Genomic DNA, 20,173 nt, shown 5'->3' with positions numbered 1-20,173 from the left:
CTGTACCCTGAAACATTGAGCTGCCAGTCCTGTCCCTCCCTTAGCCATGTTTCAGTAATTGCTGTAATATCCCAGTCCCATGTACCCAACCATGCCCTGAGTTCCTCTGCCTTGCCCGTCAGGCCTCTTGCATCGAGATAAATGCAGTTTAATCTGGATTACTGACACTGCCTTTACTACTTAACATGCTATCTTCAACATCTGTGCTGCCCTCAACCTTCGCTTCTGTCTCCCTACTGCTTTGGGTCCTCTCTCTTTTTCTTTCCCCCCACCCCCGGCCAATTGCACCAGCTCTCATGCCACATATTCATCTGCCTAATCTTCCTATTCCTACTATCACGAGCACATGGCACCGGCAGCACCGGGGGGGGGGGGGGGGGGGGGGGGCCGCGGCGGCGGCTCTCGAGTTGGCATAAAAGATTCCATGGGACCACTTCAAAGCAGAGTAGGGGAGTTATCCTGGGCGTTGACTCAGCACATAGGTCATTAATCTCAGACACAAAGGTGATTTTAGCTGATTTTACCAGCATGCCTGCCCCAACAGCGTTCTCTGTTGGCCTTGGGAGCGATCTTACGAGCCTCGGGCGGGTGTGCCGGTAAAATTCCAGCCAAAGTCCTTCAAAACGCTGTCTTCATTACAAAGAATTTCAGCGCCTCTTCTTCTCGGACTTCATCTAATCCCCAGCTGAAAGCAGTGAACAACCAACTCGATAGCCAGAGGCACAGTCAACACCACCAAGTGATACATATCTGCAGAACCTCCTCATCACCAATTAGGACAGACCGGACACATAGGACATAGAACAGTACAGCACAGGGATAGGCCCTTTGGCCCACAATGCTGTGCTGAGCAAGACGCCAAAATAAACTAATCCCTTCCGCCTGCCCTAGGTCCATATCTCTGTATTCCTTGCATATTCATGTGCTTATTTCAAAGCCCCTTAAATGCCCCGATCATATCTGTCTCCATCAACACCACTACACTCTGTGTAAAAAAAACTTGCCCGTCAGATCCCCTTTGAACTTTCCCCCTCTCACCTCAAGTGCATGCCCCCTAGTATTAGAAATTTCAACTCAGGGAAAAAGGATTTTGAATGTCAACTTTATCTATGCCTCATAATTTTATAGATATCCATAAGGTCTCCCATCAGCCTCTGCCGCTCCAGAGAAAATAGCCCTTGTTTGTCCAGCCTCTCCTTATAGCTCATACCTTCCAGTCCAGGCAGCATCCTGGTAAACCTCTTCTGCACCCCCTCCAAAGCTCTACATCCATCCTGTAATGTGGCAACTAGAATTGAACACAGTACTCCACCCATATCTGCAACTGACCTATATCCCATTGTATCTTTTGACAACCTTCGACACTATCCACAACTCCACCAAACTTTGTGTCATCTGCAAACTTACCAACCCACCCATCTGTTTTCATCCAAGTCATTTATGTATATCACAAATGGCAAAGATCCCAGTACTAATCCCTGCGGAACATCACTAGTCACGGACCTCCAGCCAGAAAAACACACTTCCACACTACTCTCTGACTTCAATGGGCAAGCCAATTCTGAATCCAAGCGGCCAAGTTACTGTGGATCCCATCTTAATCTTCTGGATGAGCCTACCATGGGGGACTTGGTCCAAAGTCTTACTAAAATCCATGTGCAGAACATGGATGGGCTCTACCCCCATCGATCATTTTTGTCACCGCCTCGTAAAATCAATCAAGCTAGTAAGACATGACCTGCCCCATACATAACCATGCTGACTTTCCCTAAGTAGGCCATGCTTTTCCAAATGTACGGAAATCCCATCCCTAAGAATCCTCTCCAATAGCTTCCCAACCACCGATACGAGACTCACTGGTCTATTAATTATCTGGATTATCCATATCTCTATTTCCTTTCCTGAACAGAGGCTCAACATTAGCTATTCGCTAGTCCTCTGGAACCTTCCCAATATGAACTCTGAAAGTATGTCTTTAAACAACTCCCACATGTCAAATGTGGACTTGCCCAATATCAGCTGCGCCCAATTAACTCTCCCTAGCTCCTGCCTAATACTGTCGTCATTTACCCTTCCCCAATTGGTGTAGATCAACTAATGTCATCTTCAAGTAACAGAAACAGCTGCAGCAATTATACTGTTGCTTATTCGCAGCTTCTGGATCTAACCTCTGTCTTAATCAGGGCAGGGCCTACTCAGTTGATGGGGCATTGGGGAGAGTTATAGAACAAAGAGATCAAGGGGTACAGATTCATAGCTCCTTGAAAGTGCAGTCACAGGTGGACATGGTGGTGAAGAAGGCATTTGGCATGCTTGGTTTCATTTGTCAGAACACTGAATATAGGAGTTAGGACATCTTACTGAAGTTGTACAAGACATTGATAAGGTCACACTTGGAATACTGTGTACAGCTCTGGTCACCCTATTATAGAAAGGATATTAAACTTGAGAGTGTGCAGACAAGATTTACTGGGATGCTACCACATATTAGGTCAAAGCAAAATCCTGCGGATACTGGAATCTGAAACAAAAACACTGGAAACATTGGTTCTAGTCTCTCCCCACAGATGCTGTCAGACGGAGCTTTTCCAGCATTATCAGGGGGGGGGGGAAGAGAGAGAGACAGTTACATGAGTAAGATTGGAATAGAGGGATATGAGCCAAACGTGGGCAATTGGGACTGGGGACTGACTTAATATTAAAATCTGGGTGGCATGGACAAGGTGGGTCAAAGGGTTGTTTCCATGTTGTAAACCTCTATGACTTCTTCAGACTGCCTGTACTGCGTTGGAATCATTATCTACTGAGTTCTGACAACCTGGTCTCCTTTATATGGTTTCAATCAGGAGTTTTGTTTCCAATTCCAGTTTCAGTCTTTTATCTCCTTGGCACCTTGAGGGTCAGTTTCCCATTTTCTATTCTTTTTTTTTAAGAATCTGTCTTAAAAAAAAGCTTTCAGCTCAGATTCCAGCACATTCTGATTGTCTCAGTCAGAATTCTTCAGCCTGATTGGTTCACTGTTTATTCTCTGCCAGAGATACCCTGAAAAGGGCACAGTGTCAAATTAGAGCAAGCCTCTGTGCAGAATCCCACAAAAACTGAAGTGAAAGGGCAAGTGCTGCTCTTTCACTGCTGGCCACAAAATCCAGGCCATCATTGCTTAAATGGATTGAAGACCATGGTGCCAAATATTATTGGACAACAATTTTCAGCAACTCTGTAAGCTAAAACATAAATTTGAGAGACAACTTACACTAGACTTGGTCGCTGCCACTGTGTAGTTCTGTTGTTGTGATTCACATAGTATGTCCGGCCCAGGTTGTCAGTCTTCTCTTCCCAGCCAGGCGGTAATGGTGGCTGCTGTTGCTCACGCTGCGTTCCTGAATCACTAGGGTCAACCATATCCCAGGCACGCTTTATGGGAAAGAAAGAATAATTATTAATGAAGCTGCTGGTTTCTTTTTTGTGTTTTTATCATGGATTTAGGGAGTTGGATAAGTACATCAAAGAAAAAGGAATAGAAGAATATGCCAGTGAATGGGATGATACAAGATGGGAGGGAGGCATGTGAGGAGCACGAACTCCATCACTGAAGGCCCTGGATTTTGTGCTATAAAATTCTGAGAGCTTATACCCCACTGTGCCTCTGAAATTTACTCTCTTCCTCGAGGTTGCAAATACAGCATCCTACATACCGCTCACCATACCTAAATCTACTGTTTTGAAATGAAGCCTTCCTATACCATTGCCCACTTTCAACACATTGTGAACATAGGAACAGCAGTACCACCATTTTATTTGGTCTTGGTTCATCTGTACTTCAATTAATTTACCTGTCAATGTTCCATTTCCCATGATATGCCGATCTAATGACTTATCAATCAATTTTCAAAATTTAAACCGACTCTTTAAACTGATTTTTGAAAATTCATTCAAGGGATGTCAGCTTTGCTGGCTATGCCAGCATTTATTGCTCATCCCAAATTGCCCTCAAGAAGGCGGTAGTGAGCCTGAATCACTGCAGTCGACTTGGTGTAGGTTCACCCAGAGTGATGTTAGGGAGGGAGTTCCAGGATTTTGACTCAGCAACAATGAAGGAACAGAGATATATTTCCAAGTCAGGATGGTGAGTTGCTTGGAGGGGAACTTCCAACTGAAGTCCGAGTTCCAGATTTCTACTCCCTTTTATTGAGAAAAGGACTTTCTCATTTCATTTCTAAATCACCCCGCTCTAATATTATTGTACCTCCTTGTGCTAGATTCCCTGCATCTCTAGACTCCTTGTTTCTCTGTATCTCCCCAGACCATTAAAATAGTGGAAAGCTTGCCCTTTCCTTTCTTCTATGTACTTCAGGTAACTGAAATGCAAGTACTGTGCAATTTAAAGCATTACTTCATGATGGCCCTCATTTTCTTTTATAACCTTATACATGTCTTGGCTCTTCACCTTAGTTCCATCAGAACATAACAAAACAAACCACAGTCCTCTCGTCCTCCTGGAGTACAAAGGAACTGGTAACCAGCCACCCCCAAATACATTGAGTGGGCACGCCCTGGAATTTTAAACTGTGACCAATGAATAATCATCATTGTGTTGCCGATGGGAGGAGTATCTGGAGAAAAGCATACTTCCTGCTCTGTTAAATCGCTATCCATTTCTGATAACAGGTATTGCATATTTAGATTAGCAATACAGAGCCACAATTGAAGCCAAGTCAGAATTCAAAAGTAACCGTGTGTAAAATCACGCAACTTTGTAACTCATCTGATGCACCATATCTAATATACATTCTCAGTACATGGTCATGAGAATGGTGTTGCCCATTAGGCTACAGGCTCCGCAAACCATATAAAATTTACTGTTGTCGCATTCTTTGTTTCATTTCATTCCAAATGAGAGAATTATGCACAAACTGCTCCCTGGCCACCACAGGCAATTATATACAGATATTTATCTAACCATGCAACCTCCAATATGCCTGTTGCTTTCTTTGAGCCCAATTGAGAGAGAAAACACAATAACCCACAGTGCAGTTAATACACCCTGCATGATTTCCTTTCCTTCATTTCCCTTAACACAACCAAATAATTCTAAAGTTAATTAAGACAATGAAAAACACCTGGGAAAAAAAATCAAAATCAATTATAAATGTTCTTCAGCATGCTGATTGCTATTAATTAGGCTATGCAATTCACACAAAGGTTCAACAACCTACAGCGAAACAATAGTTGAATAAGTTTTAACAATTCCGTGATTTGTACCTCAGATTCTTCCCTCTGTTCAGGAGTTTCTTCTTGTCCACCATTTCTTGGCAAATAGGCCATCTTCAGCCGCAGAAAACCTTTAACCCGGGATTTATGACTGCAAGTGTGAATATTAAAATATTCTTAGTTTGAAATCTCATTTTAAACAGTTTCAACCAATCTAAAAATGTCTTTGAAAGTGCTAACTCACAGAACAGCACGAATGCCCAGAACTATGTCAACGGTGATTTTTCAAAGACAAACCAGATTAATGGAAAAGGTTAAGATTTTCATAGAATAATAGAATCCCAACAGTGCAGAAGGAGGCCATTCAGCTCATCAAGCCTGCATCGACAACAATCACATCCAGGTCCTATCCCCGTAACCCCATGCATTTGCCCTGCTAATCCCTCTTGACACTTAAGGGACAATTTAACATACCCAATCCACCTAACCTGCACATCTTTAGACTGTGGGAGAAAACCGGAGATCCCAGTGGAAACCCAAGCAGGCACAAGGAGAACATGTAAACTCCACAAAGACAGTCACCTGAAGCCGACATACTGTGAGGCAGCAGTGCTAACCAATGTGTTATTTTGAGTGAATGAACACATAATGGCTATTCGTAATTTATGTTGTATTCAAGAAAATAAAAGCCTTTATTCAGCTGAGTACTTGGAGTTCATTTCCAATATTTAAATGGATATCACAAGGTTATGTAGCTTTAAGTTTCAAAATATGAAGAAAATAGGAAATCAACTACAATTTTATCTTGTTAGTGTGATATGTTTAGCACATATACTGGATTACATAATGCCAGGATCGAGCAATGTATTCATAGTGACACTGTTAGCACCGCTTACTGCCTCACAGTGCCAGGGACCCAGGTTCGATTCCCAGCTTGGGTCACTGACTGTGCGGAGTCTGCATGTTCTCCCCGTGTCTGCGTGGGCTTCCACCAGGCACTCCGATTTCTTCCCACATCCGAAAAGACATGCTGGTTAGGTGCATTGGCCATGCTAAATTCTCCCTCAGTGTACCCGAACAGTTGCCGGAGTGTGGCGACTAGGGGATTTTCACAGTAACTTTATTGCATTGTTAATGTAAGCCTACTTGTGACGAATAAATAAACTTTTATCTGTTTGAAATTATTTCCCAATACCCGAGACCATTCCTGTCTCATTTTATTTTATATATCACTTGATTTTGTTCAATAAATCAGCTATTATTTGATGATAGAATTATCCCAGTCTGTAAATGAACAATGCAGACCACAAGATCCAAGGTTTGAACCTTGGTCTGTGCTCGGTTACCTGATCTTAAATATTATTAATTAGATATTAGCCGGTCTGTTGCAAACCAGCCTTCCTTTCATTGACTCTGTCTACACTTCCCGCTGCCTTGGAAAAATAGCCATTATAATCAAAGACACAGAATAGGTAGAAGCGATATATCAAAATCTTTGCACCTGAGCTGCAAGCTCTTCCTGGCCCTTCAACACTAACATGGTCTTTTTGGCTGCTACAGTTTATAATGTGCCCAACTTCACATGTAGGGGAGACTTCTACACCACTTATACAATACTGTTTTCTGATTCAAGTTCACTTCCCAGTTAATATATACATTAGAACATAGAACATCGAACATTACAGCGCAGTACAGGCCCTTCTGCCCTCGATGTTGTGCCAACCAGTGAAACCAATCTAAAGCCCATCTAACCGATACTATTCCAATATCATCCATATGTTTATCCAATAACCATTTGAATGCTCTTAATGTTGACGAGTCCACTACTGCTGCAGGCTGGGCATTCCACGCCCTTACTACTCTTTGAGTAAAGAACCTACCTCTAACATCTGTCCTATGTCCATCACCCCTCAATTTAAAGCTATGTCCCCTCGTGTTAGCCATCACCATCCGAGGAAAAAGGCTCTCATTATCCACCCTATCTAATCCTCTGATCATCTTGTATGCCTCTATTAAGTCACCTCTTAACCTTCTTCTCTCTAACGAAAACAACCTCAACCCCCTCAGCCTTTCCTCATACGATTTTCCCACCATACCAGGCAATATCCTGGTAAATCTCCTCTGCAACCTTTCCAACACTTCCACATCCTTCCTATAATGCGGCGACCAGAACTGTACACAATACTCCAAGTGCGGCCGCACCAGTCAGCTGACATTAGTCAGCACAGGATGAGAGCTGTAACTAAAGGATGAAAATTCTACACTGAGATTAGTTACTTGATTATTTTGTGAAAGTGTGGAGAAAACCATGCATTCAACAGCCCCTTTAGGCAGCAATATAGGAGCTTGTCAAACTATTTAGGTGGGGAGATTTAGGCCAGGTTTTACGGCATAAACTTTTAAAATTCATTCAAGGGATGTGTGCTTCACTGGCTAGGGCAGCATTTATTGCCCATCTCTAATTACCCTTGAGAAGGCGGTGGTGAGCTGACTCTTAAACCTCTGCAGTCCATGTGGTATAGGTACACGCACGTGCTGGTAGGGAGGCAGTTTCAGCACTTTGACCCAGCGACAGAAAAGCAATATATTTGTAAGTCAGGATGGTGAATCACTTGGAGGGGAACTTCCAGTGTTTCTTCTTCTAGATGGTAGTGGTTGAGTCTAAGGAACGTGGGTGAGTTCCTGAAGTGCATCTTGTACACACTGCTGCCATCAGTGGTGGAGGAAATATTTTTGTAGATGTGGTGTCAATCAAGTAGGCTGTTTTTTCCTGGATGGTGTCAAGCTTCTTGAGTTTTGTTGGAGCTGCAGTCATCCAGACAAATGGACAGTATTTCTTCACACTCCTGACTTGTGCCCTGTAAATGGTGGACAGACTTTGGGGAGTTAGGAAGTGTGTCACTCGCCACAGGATTCGCAGGCTCTGGCATGAACCTATAATACAGGACTACTTGCATGCCAAATAGCAGAAGCAGCAAACGATTGGCAGGGCTAGGCAATTCCCCAACGCATCAGATATAAGCTCTGCAGTCCAGCCATATCTAATAGGGAACGGTGGTAGACAGTGAAACATCTAACAGGAGGAGAAGGCTCCACAAATAACCCCGCCCTCAGTGATGGGAGATATCAGCACATCAGCACAAAGCATATGGCTGAAACATTTGCAACCAAATGTCCAAAATGCTCAGTGGATGATTTAATTCTGCCTTTTCTAGAGATCTCCAGCATCACAGATGCTGTTTGATTTATTCCACATGATATCAAGGGCTGAATGCACTGGATGCTGCAAAGACTAGGGAGCCTGACAACATTTTGGCAATAGTACTGAAGACTTGTGATCCAACTCACCGTCCCCCTCACCAAGTTGCTCCAGTTCAGTTACAACACTGGCATCTCCGGGGCAATATGGAAAATTGCCCTGTATTGTCCCATCCACAAAAAGCAGGACAAAATCAACATGGCCAATTACTGCCCCATCAGTTGTCTCTCGGTTGTCAGTGAAGTGATGGATGGGGTCATTCACAGTGCTATCAAACAGCATTTGCTCAGCAATGACTTTCTCACTGTCACACAGTTTGGATTCTGCGAGGGCCAATCAGCTCCTGACTTCATTAGAGTCTTGGTCCAAATATGGACAAAAGAGCTAAACTCAAAGGTGAGCAGCAAATGATAGACAGGGCTAGGCGATTCCACTTGACTACCTTTGACATTAAGGCAGCTTTCGATGGAGTATGGCATCAAAAAACCCTGGAAAAACTGAAGTCAATGAGAATCGGGGGAAAATTCCCACTGGTTGGAATCGTATCTAGCATAAAGGAAGATGGACGTCAACCATCTCAGTCCCAGGATATCGCTGCAAGAGTTCCTCAGAGTAGTGTACCAGGTCTAACCATGGCTACTTAATCAATAACCTTCCCTCATCATAAGGTCAGCGGGGATGTTTGCTGATGACTGCACAACATTCAGCACCATTCGCAACTCCTCAGATGATGAAGCAGTACATGTCCATAAACAACAAGAGCTGGACAACATTCAGGTTAGGGCTAATAAATGGCAAGTAACTTTGCGCCATACAGGACCAGGCAATGACCACAGTCCCTTGACAGTCAATGGCATTAACCATAGCGGATTCCTCTCACTATCAATATCCTGGGGAATTACCATTGACCAGAAACTGAGCTGGACTAGCCATATAGTGGCAACAAGAGCAGGTCAGAGACCAGGGATCCAGAGGTGAGTAACCTACCTCCTGACTACCATCTACAAGGCACAAGTTAGGAGTGTGATGGAATTCTCTCCACTTTCGGGGATGAGTGCAGCTCCAACAACACTCAAGAAGTTCAACACCATCCAGGGCAAAGCAGCTCACTTGGATGGCACCCCATCCACCACCTTAAACATTCACTTCCTCTACCACCAATGCATATATGTGTCATCTTCAAGATATACTGCAGCAACTCACCAAGGCTCCTTTGACAGCACCTTCCAAACCTGTGACTACTACCACACAGATGGATAAAAGCAGCAGCTGCATGGGAACACCACCACCTGCAAGTTCCTCCCTCGAGGTACACAACAAACTGACTTTAAGCCATATTACCGTTCCTTCATTGTTGCCGTGTCAAAATCCTGGAACTCCCTTCCTAATGGCACCACATGGACTAAGGTGGCAGCTCACCCACACCTTATCAAGGACAATTAAGGATAGGCAATAAATTCTGACCTTGCAAATGAAGCCCATAACACGTTAAAAAATAATTTTTAAAAGTTTGTTTCACATACGAGATAATGTAACAAATCATGGAATAATTAAACCTATACATTAAAAAGAATGATCAGGAATACTTCAGATCATAGTACAATAGAATGAGATACTCATTCTACAAAATCATATTAGGAAAACAATTAGAAAATGCAGAGAGGAACTGGAATTGTTACTTGCTGAATTCAATCGAAGTATCTCACCCATAAAAATAAAAACCACTTTGAATGCCCTCAACTCAGAAGCATCACTCACCTCCTCGGCCTGAGCAGAAAGTCCTTAAAAGTATATGGCCTCTCCAAGGCAGGATCTTCTGCCTGTTTGAAAATGAACACAATTAAGATAATACTCGTTTATTTGAAACAACTCAAGAACTTGAAATGAGGATATATTGGACACAAATTTTTGTAAGTTTCATTTTCACGGATATTTGCACAGCCTCCAAGCAATTTTTGTGCAAGTACTTAAGACTCAAGTTTTAAAAGACCAGACAGAAGCAACCTACGCATTTAATTGTGATTTTTGCAGGATTTAGATATTACTAGTCCATTTCTTGTTATGTTGCTGAGTCAAGGCCAAATGTCATCTGCAAGTGAAATGGGGCAAGATGACAGGCTGAAGTCAGACATAAGAGTGTTAGGATACATAGGTAATTCTATAGTTAAACAGCAAACATTACAACTATTTGGGAAGGAGGGATGAAGAGTTGGTTGGAGTGTAAAGGTTTCTCTATAATATGAGAAGCTGAGAAACTTAAAACTAAGGAACTGTAGAGAGATCATTGGCGGAAGGGTGAAGTTTGCATACAGACAGGCTTTCGTTTTAAAGGCAAAAGCAGATTTTTAGGATGTAACGGTTGACAAAATGTGAAGAAAATATGATAGGAAAACGTGCAAAAGCACCAGATTATCTTTAACAATGCTGTTGTTGATCAACACGCTGTAGGGTAAGATCAAAATGGGTTTGTAATTAGGAAATTTACTTCAATAAGAGACACAATAATTTACTCACTAATTTATATAGTACATAAAGCTGCAATAAACAAAACCTTTTCACCTTTACAAGAGACATAGTTTGCACTGATACAGTAAGCTACTTTAAATGGCTGCCATGCACCTGATATGGAAAGCACAGTGTCTATCAAAAACAGGTTGAGTATCCCTTAACTGTAAATCTGAAAACCAAAGACATCCAAAGACAGCACTTCTTTTGAACCTCATTAGCCTTCAGCGCATGAAATCCCTGACCCGCGTTGACATAAACCTTAGCAACTGCACCCAATCTTTGGCGCAAGAAGTCTCCACATCGATACTCTAAACCCTCTCCGACAAGCAGAATGGCAGACAGTGCCAGGGATGTGAACTGACTACTTATTACTCAGTGCAGCAAATTACTTTTCTATACATTTTATTTATTTTAGACCATAGCTAGCCTAGGCTTAGGCTATTGCAATGCAAGTAGGTCTAGTCCTCTATGCAGTACCCATGACCAGAAATTACCTGAAATCCAAAACGCAATCGGCTCCAAGGATTTCTGATAAAGGATACTCGACCTGGACACTTTTATTCTACAAGTGAAGAGAAAAATTCACTCTTAACTATTTCTATGCATCTAGTGCAGTGTGGTTATCAGTTTTGATCTGATCAGTACAGGAAATGTGCCCTGCATTCTTTTTCTTAGTGAATATTGATATGTGAAGGATCCCGTGACAAAAAAAAGTGACAAATTCAAAGAGATTGAAAAAGAAAATGTAACAGAAATTCTAACTTTAAACAATAAATGGGGAATTTCCATTCAATCCTTTAATTCAGAGAAAAAGCAAACACTTGTCATAAATTTTTTCTGAGATTGAAAGTTAAGTACAAACATCAGTGATTTATACTGCTACATTAGTTTATCTTAACCAACATTTCATTTCACCAACGCTGGTATTTTGCGTCCCTTTATCAGAACTATTGGTCATGAAGCTTACTCTTCCTTTCAGAGTACTCAGTGAGAAGTCAAACTGTGTCAAAAGACTACCCCTTCCTGCAGCAACTTCCCTTTTTTAAAAAAACTAAAACCATAAATTCACCTCACAATGGTCATGAGAACAATCATTTCCAGATATCTTGCATTCTTCAACGGTTCAACATTGTTAAAAAGGCTTCCCACTTTTTCTTCCAATGTGGAACATCTCTCACTTATTTTTGTGGTGAACTTCACCTGACATTTCCGTCCTTCGTCCAGCTTCTTGATTACTTCGTCAAACTTGACTGCTTGTAACCAGTCGGACCAGCAATGAACTGCAGAAGCACGTCAAACTGGTTAAGATTACTGATGAGATATGGGAAATTGAGGGCAGACGTCAGAGTAGAGATGGAAAAAGCCAAAGCAAATTGTGGTGATTTGGGAGCTCGCTGCTGGGGAGGATGCAAATTTCAGGTTTTTTGAAAACGGCGAGAGACATATGGCTGTCCAGCACCTACCGGGTACCAGGAGAATGATAAAGGACAATGAAGAAAGTGTGCAAAATTGCTGAAGTCAAGATAGGTGCTGCATAGTGATATAAATAGTGTGAGAAGGACAGTGATGGAGCTGACAAAGGAAAGGTAGAAGTTCTTGGAGAAATTATCCATTATACTGGAAATCTCAAGCATGCCTTTTATGATAAAGGAAAGTGAAAATATAAAATGATCATTGAATTATGTAGAAATCTATAGAATGTTTACATCAACTTGACAGAAAATTTGGATCCTGGCCCGGCTGTGCAGTTGGTCCTTACAGCTGCTGATGGTTGGGGCTCAACCTGTATATGGTCCAGCTGAAAGCTTGGGAAATTAAGCTCCCAATATATAGCATTGCTGGCCCTTCTACATTCCTCCATATAGCATTGGTTCTGCTTGAGACAAGAAAACAACTGTAGTTTCTAAATAGCATCAAAATGGGAACATTGGCAGATGATGAGAACCAATGCAAACATTCGGAAGGAATTTGGAGATGCTGGATTAAAAACAGAAAACAGAATCATAAAATGGTTGCCGCACAAAAGGAGGACGTTCGGCACAATATGTCCATTAACGTCCCATGCAAAAGCCATACACCATTACCACTTCCCTGCCTTGACCCGGTACACCTGCAGAGTTTTCCTTTTCGGATAATGATCCAATTCCCTTTTTAATGTCTCGCTTTGAACCCGTCTTCACCACATTCTCAGTTGGTTCATTCCAGACCTCAAGTACTCACTGCATGAAAAAGTTTCTGCTGGCTAGTAGAATTTTATAGCAGTTAATTTTTCTGGGGCCAGTTAGCTACATAGCTAGCATGGGTTTTCGAATATCACCAGCAGCGCACGTTCAATTCCTGTTCCGGCTGAGGTAGACTTGGAACCTACCTCCTCACCTTGCCTTGGAAACTGAAAGACAATGGCAAACCACAACAATAAAAACAAAGTAGATCAGGATGAAGCATGAGCAGACAAGAAGCCAAGGACCTGCCTTTGAACAAAGAACAAAGAACAGTACAGCACAGGAAACAGGCCCTTCGGCCCTCCAAGCCTGTGCCGCTCCTTGGTCCAACTAGACCAATCGTTTGTATCCCTCCATTCCCAGGCTGCTCATGTGACTATCCAGGTAAGTCTTAAACAATGTCAGCGTGCCTGCCTCCACCACCCTACTTGGCAGCGCATTCCAGGCCCCCACCACCCTCTGTGTAAAAAACGTCCCTCTGATGTCTGAGTTATACTTCGCCCCTCTCAGCTTGAGCCCGTGACCCCTCGTGATCGTCACCTCCGACCTGGGAAAAAGCTTCCCACTGTTCACCCTATCTATATCCTTCATAATCTTGTACACCTCTATTAGATCTCCCCTCATTCTCCGTCTTTCCAAGGAGAACAACCCCAGTCTACCCAATCTCTCCTCATAGCTAAGACCCTCCATACCAGGCAACATCCTGGTAAACCTTCTCTGCACTCTCTCTAATGCCTCCACGTCCTTCTGGTAGTGCGGCGACCAGAACTGGACGCAGTACTCCAAATGTGGCCTAACCAGCATTCTATACAGCTGCATCATCAGACTCCAGCTTTTATACTCTATACCCCCTCCTATAAAGGCAAGCATACCATATGCCTTCTTCACCACCTTCTCCACCTGTGTTGCCACCTTCAAGGATTTGTGAACTTGCACACCTAGGTCCCTCTGTGTTTCTATACTCCTGATGACTCTGCCATTTATTGTATAACTCCTCCCTACATTATTTCTTCCAAAATGCATCACTTCGCATTTATCCGGATTAAACTCCATCTGCCACCTCTCCGCCCAATTTTCCAGCCTATCTATATCCTGCTGTATTGCCCGACAATGCGCTTCGCTATCCGCAATTCCAGCCATCTTCGTGTCATCCGCAAACTTGCTGATTACACCAGTTACACCTTCTTCCAAATCATTTATATATATCACAAATAGCAGAGGTCCCAGTACAGAGCCCTGCGGAACACCACTGGTCACAGACCTCCAGCCGGAAAAAGACCCTTCGACCACTACCCTCTGTCTCCTATGGCCAAGCCAGTTCTCCACCCATCTAGCCACTTCTCCTTGTATCCCATGAGCCTTAACCTTCTTAACCAACCTGCCATGTGGGACTTTGTCAAATGCCTTACTGAAATCCATATAGACGACATCCACGGCCCTTCCTTCATCAACCGTTTTTGTCACTTCCTCAAAAAACTCCACCAAATTTGTAAGGCACGACCTCCCTCTTACAAAACCATGCTGTCTGTCACTAATGAGATTGTTCCGTTCTAAATGCACATACATCCTGTCTCTAAGAATCCTCTCCAACAACTTCCCTACCACGGACGTCAAGCTCACCGACCTATAATTTCCTGGGTTATCCCTGCTACCCTTCTTAAACAACGGGACCACATTCACTATCCTCCAATCCTCAGGGACCTCACCCGTGTCCAAAGAAGCGACAAAGATTTCCGTCAGAGGCCCTGCAATTTCATCTCTCGTCTCCCTGAGCAGTCGAGGATAGATGCCATCAGGCCCTGGGGCTTTGTCAGTTTTAATGTTCCCTAAAAAACCTAACACTTCCTCTCTTGTAATGGAGATTTTCTCTAACGGGTCAACACCTCCCTCCGAGACACTCCCGGTTAACACGCCCCTCTCCTTCGTGAAGACCGATGCAAAGTATTCATTTAGGATCTCCCCTATTCCCTTGGGTTCTAAGCATAATTCCCCTCCTTTGTCCCTGAGAGGTCCGATTTTCTCCCTGACAACTCTTTTGTTCCTAACGTATGAATAGAATGCCTTAGGATTCTCCTTAATCCTGCCTGCCAAGAACATCTCGTGACCTCTTTTTGCCCTTCTAACTCCCCGTTTGAGTTCTTTCCTACTCTCTCTGTATTCCTCCAGAGCTCCATCTGTTTTCAGTTGCCTGGACTTAACGTACGCCTCCCTTTTCATTTTAATCAGATCCTCAATTTCCCTGGTTATCCACGGCTCTCGAATCCTACCTTTCCTATCTTTCCTTTTTACAGGCACATGCCTATCCTGCAGCCTTATCAATAGTTCCTTAAAAGACTCCCACATGCCAGACGCGGACTTACCCTCGAACATCCTCTCCCAATCAACATCCACCAATTCCTGCCTAATCCGGCTATAGTCAGCCTTCCCCCAATTTAGCACCCTGCCCGTAGGACAGCACTCATCCTTGTCCATTACTATCCTAAAGTTAACAGAGTTGTGGTCACTATTTGCCACATGTTCCCCTACCGAAACTTTGACGACCTGACCGGGCTCATTTCCCAGAACTCGGTCCAGTATAGCCCCCTCTCTAGTCGGGCTATCTACATACTGTTCCAAAGAACCTTCCAGTACGCATTTTACAAATTCCTCCCTGTCCGGACCCCCAGCTCTAAGCACTTTCCAGTCTGTGCCAGGGAAATTAAAGTCCCCCACTACAACAACCCTATTTTTTCTGCACCTATCCAGAATCTCCTGACATATCCTTTCCTCCACTTCCCGTGGGCTGTTGGGTGGTCTGTAGTACACCCCCAGCATAGTGACTGCACCCTTCCTGTTTCTGAGTTCCACCCACAGTGACTCAGTACATGACCCCTCTAAGTTGTCTACCCTCTGCACCGCGGTAATATGCTCCTTAACTAATATCGCTACTCCCCCACCTTTTTTAGCCCCTCCTCTGTCTCGCCTAAAACACTTATACCCCGGAATATTCAGCTGCCAGTCCTGTCCTTTTAACCAAGTTTCCGTCACCACAACCACATCCAAATTCCGCATAAGCATTAAGGCCCTAAGTTCGTCTGTTTTACCCGTTACGCTCCTCGCATTGAAGCAGATGCACTCCAGACCTCCAGGCCCAGTCAGGTCCTCCTCCTCCAGAGTGCTCCTCTTCTTAGCTAGCCTTGCCTTGGCCCCCAACTCAACCCCAGCCTCAGTATTTACTGACCTCCTGTTTTGTTCCCCACCCCCCCGCCACACTAGTTTAAATCCTGCCGAAACACTCTAGCAAAACTCCCAGCCAGGATATTTGCTCCCTTCCAGTTGGGCAGAATACACATGACATGACCAGAACTTTGTGAACCCACATCTTTCTTCCAGCAAGCTAAAAATCCAGCAGTTTGCGATGAAAGGAAATTGCAAACGATCGTTGTAACAAGTGTTTTTTTTTGGTATCCTGGGTGGCGAGGGTTTGGCATTTAAGTTATAGAGCAATTGCAGTTTTAGCTGTGGTTCATTCTGCTAATCAATCAGATTCAACATATTTTTTTTCAGCAGAGGTTTCAACTGTATAAGCTATTAACCATTTTCAATCAATCCATTGCTAGGAACTTGAGCCCAATCCATGTTTTGTATCTAACACAATGGCTGACTCAGAAGATAAACTACAATCAACAGGAAAGGGAATGTTGTCTGAGTAAGTGGTTGAAGGGCAGATGAAAGCTGATAAGCAGGATCTAGTCAGGTTTAGGTTATCTCAAAGTTATGTGAACAGTGCATTTTGAATATCCAGTTATGTGTGTCTTCAGAGTTCATTTTCTACATTAGGTAAAGTATTATAGCCTCCGCAGAGCAGTTGAAGAAGAAGCCATGATACTTTCCATCAACATAGAAATTAAAGACAACATTGATCAACATACAAACTTGAAGCAAGAAGGATGTAAAGGGCTGCAAAATCACAGAATACTACAGTGCCAAGGAAGGCCTTCGGCCCATCAAGTCTGCACCGATGCATGAAAGGCCCTGACCTGCCCACTTAATGCCACTTGCCAGCACTTGGCCCATAGCCTTGAAATGTTATGGCATGCCAAGTACTCATCCAGGTACTTTTTAAAGGATATGAGGTATGCCGCCTCCACTACCCTCCCAGGCAGTGCATTCCAGACCGGCCCCACCTTCTGGGTAAAAAAAGTTTTTCCCCACATCCCCGTAAACCTCCCGCCCCTTTTAACTTGTGTCCCCTCGTAACTGACCCTTCAATTAAGGGGAACAGCTGCTCCCTATCCACCCAATCCATGTCCCTCATAATATTGAGCACTTCAATCAGGTTGCCCCTCCTGAATGAAGTGAAAAACATCCAGAAGCACATATATCATATGTAGGGCACTGCTTACATAGAGAAAAATAAACAACATGCCTGACCAGAGGCACGTCATGCATGCCATGTGATAAACAAAACACTTCTCAACATACCAGCACTCTCGAGATGGATTCAAAAAACAGACAACACTTGAAATTTGATTACCAGGTAAGAAGGCTATCATGTGAACAAACTGCTGAAATAGAACAGAAAGCATCATTTCGATTGCCCGACTAATGAATAACTTGCAAGCCCCAGGTTTAACCAGCCCTGCTGTTAGCACTTGAATGGTCCTCAAAGTTAGGAGTCATGTCCAACGGTGCATCCGGCTGATTCTATGGCAGTGAAGGCGGAGGAGCCATGACCTTGAATGATAATGGCTGGCTGGTGCCAGACAGATGGTCCTCTGGGAAGAGGATTTGCATTCATTTCAAACACACAAGGTAATGTGAAACCACTTACTGCACCCCTTTCCGCAATCAAACATGGTCAGTACAAACAATTCTCATCAAGACAACACTGGTGAAGTAGCTCCACTCGTGTCAACACTTCACTCATTACGAACTTCCATAAATGGAAGAAGAGCAAGTAGCCAACAGCGAAGGAAGCATCTGGACAATATTGAAGACTAGCCTAACCAGAACTCCAACAATGAGGCCATCTACTGTTGCATGACTGGAAAGTTTGGAAGACCAGGTCACACACCCACTCGGTACAGTGCTTGGACAACCATGAATACCCACTGATTAAAAGTCACAAAGTGAAAAGCGCAAAACATTGAAAATTGCTGCATAGAAAGGAGGAGCTGACAGAAGTGGCAATGGTGGGGTAGTGGCATTATCACTGGACTTGTAATCCAGAGACCCAGGGTAATGCTCTGGGGACAGAGGTTCAAATCCCATCATAACAAGTGGTAGAATTTTAATTCAATAGATGACCATGAAATTATTATCGATTGACGTAAAAATCCATCTGTTCACTAACGTCCTGAAGGGAAGGAAATTTGGTATCCTGACCTGCTCTGTGCGACTCTAGACCCACAGCAATGCAGCTGGTCTAGTAAGCCATTCAGTTGTATCAATCTGTTAAAAAGTCTCAAAGGAATGAAACTGGATGGACAACCCATTATCAATTAGGCACCAAAAGTGACAGTGGAAAATCTAGCCCTGCCCTGTTGACCCTCAAGTTCCCCTCCTTTATTATGACATCTGGGGTGAGAGCCAAAAGAGGGCTTAAAGTATGACTCAATCATCAGTAGAGTGATGGAAGAGGTCATCAACAATGCTATCAAGTGGCACTTGCTTAGCAACAACCTGCTCATTAATGTTCAGTTTGGGTTCAAAAGCGTTTCACAGACGAGTAAGAATCTTCATATTGAGGATACCCTCCACTGTGTTGTGTACCATTACCACCATGCTAAATGATACAGACTTAGAACAGATCTAGCAACTCAAGACTGGGCAACAATGAGGCACTGTGGGCCATCATCAGCAGCAAAATTGTATCCAGCCACAATCTGTAACCACATGTTGCAACACATTCTCCACTCTACCATCGAGCCTAGGGATCAGCCCTGCTTCAACGAAAAATACAGGAGGGCATGCCAGGAGTAACACCAGGCATACCTAAAAATGAGGTTTCAACCTGGTGAAGCGTACAACACAGGACTACTTGGAAATATATTGCTGTCCCTTCATTGTAACTAGGTCAAAACCCTGGAAATCACTCCTTACCTACACAACATGGACTGCAGTGGTTCAAGAAGGCAGCTCACTACCACTTTTTCAAAGGCAATTAAATACTGGCCTAGCCAGCAATGCCCACATCCTTGAATTAATTTAAAACAACAGAATTTAGCAAATGTATGATTTTAGAGAAAACAAAATGCATTTTATCTGAATGAGGTGAAATCTTCAAAGTTAAATGAATAAGAGAGATGTTATGTGGTTAAACTAGAATCATAGAATGATACAATGCAGAAAGTGGCCATTTCGTTAGTTGTATCAGTGCAGGTTCTTTGAAAAAAAAATTGCTTTTGTCCCTTCTTCTGCCTTTCCTCCATTGCATTGCAAATTTCTCATATACACGCACTTATCCAATTTCCTTTTGAAATTATTGATTCTCCTACCACCGCTTCAAGGCAGTACATTTCAAACTGTAGCACCTCAGTATTTCTCCCGAGTCAGGCTTTGGGTTCTTCAATCAATTTTTTCCTCTTCTTACCGACACTTCTATCACTGGAAACAATTTCTCCTTAATAACGTGATAAAACCCCTCACGTGATGTCAACATCAATAAAATTTCCAATTAATGTTCTGTAACGAAGACAACCAACTCGGGAAGTAGAAAGGAGAACATCTACCAACTTGCAGTACACACAAGCAACATTGTGGGTCATGGAAAAATCAGCAGAAGATCAAAACAGATCCCACCCTTCCACATTCAATTCAGGTCGTCAGAACTGATGAACAATTCAACATCGATGTCAAGTACAATCAATGCCGTCCTTTATACCAATACCCTGTGGTTAATTTTCGAAGTCTGCAACTTTACTATCATATCAGGTCGATTCACTCAGCTTCCGAGCATAACATGTGAATGTCGTGACGATGCAATAAAATC

The 20,173-nt window shown here is 43.2% G+C and overlaps 1 protein-coding gene across 18 annotated transcripts in view; it reads right to left on the bottom strand.

Moving 5' to 3' along the window:
* The window catches only part of nedd4l (NEDD4 like E3 ubiquitin protein ligase), a 446,698-nt gene that overhangs the window by 87,623 nt on the left and 338,902 nt on the right, over positions 1–20,173 (bottom strand). For all 18 annotated transcript variants that reach the window (XM_078220225.1, XM_078220244.1, XM_078220283.1 and 15 more), the window contains 3 exons: positions 10,229–10,290; positions 5,263–5,362; positions 3,254–3,414 (listed from right to left, as the gene is read on the bottom strand). In XM_078220225.1, coding sequence (XP_078076351.1) covers positions 3,254–3,414; positions 5,263–5,362; positions 10,229–10,290 — 323 coding nt within the window. The remainder of the gene's footprint in view (positions 1–3,253; positions 3,415–5,262; positions 5,363–10,228; positions 10,291–20,173) is intronic.

Source organism: Mustelus asterias, chromosome 1 (genome assembly GCF_964213995.1).
Source record: "Mustelus asterias chromosome 1, sMusAst1.hap1.1, whole genome shotgun sequence".
Classification (NCBI taxonomy): Eukaryota; Metazoa; Chordata; class Chondrichthyes; order Carcharhiniformes; family Triakidae; genus Mustelus; species Mustelus asterias.
This window is presented reverse-complemented; position numbering and strand designations above follow the sequence as displayed.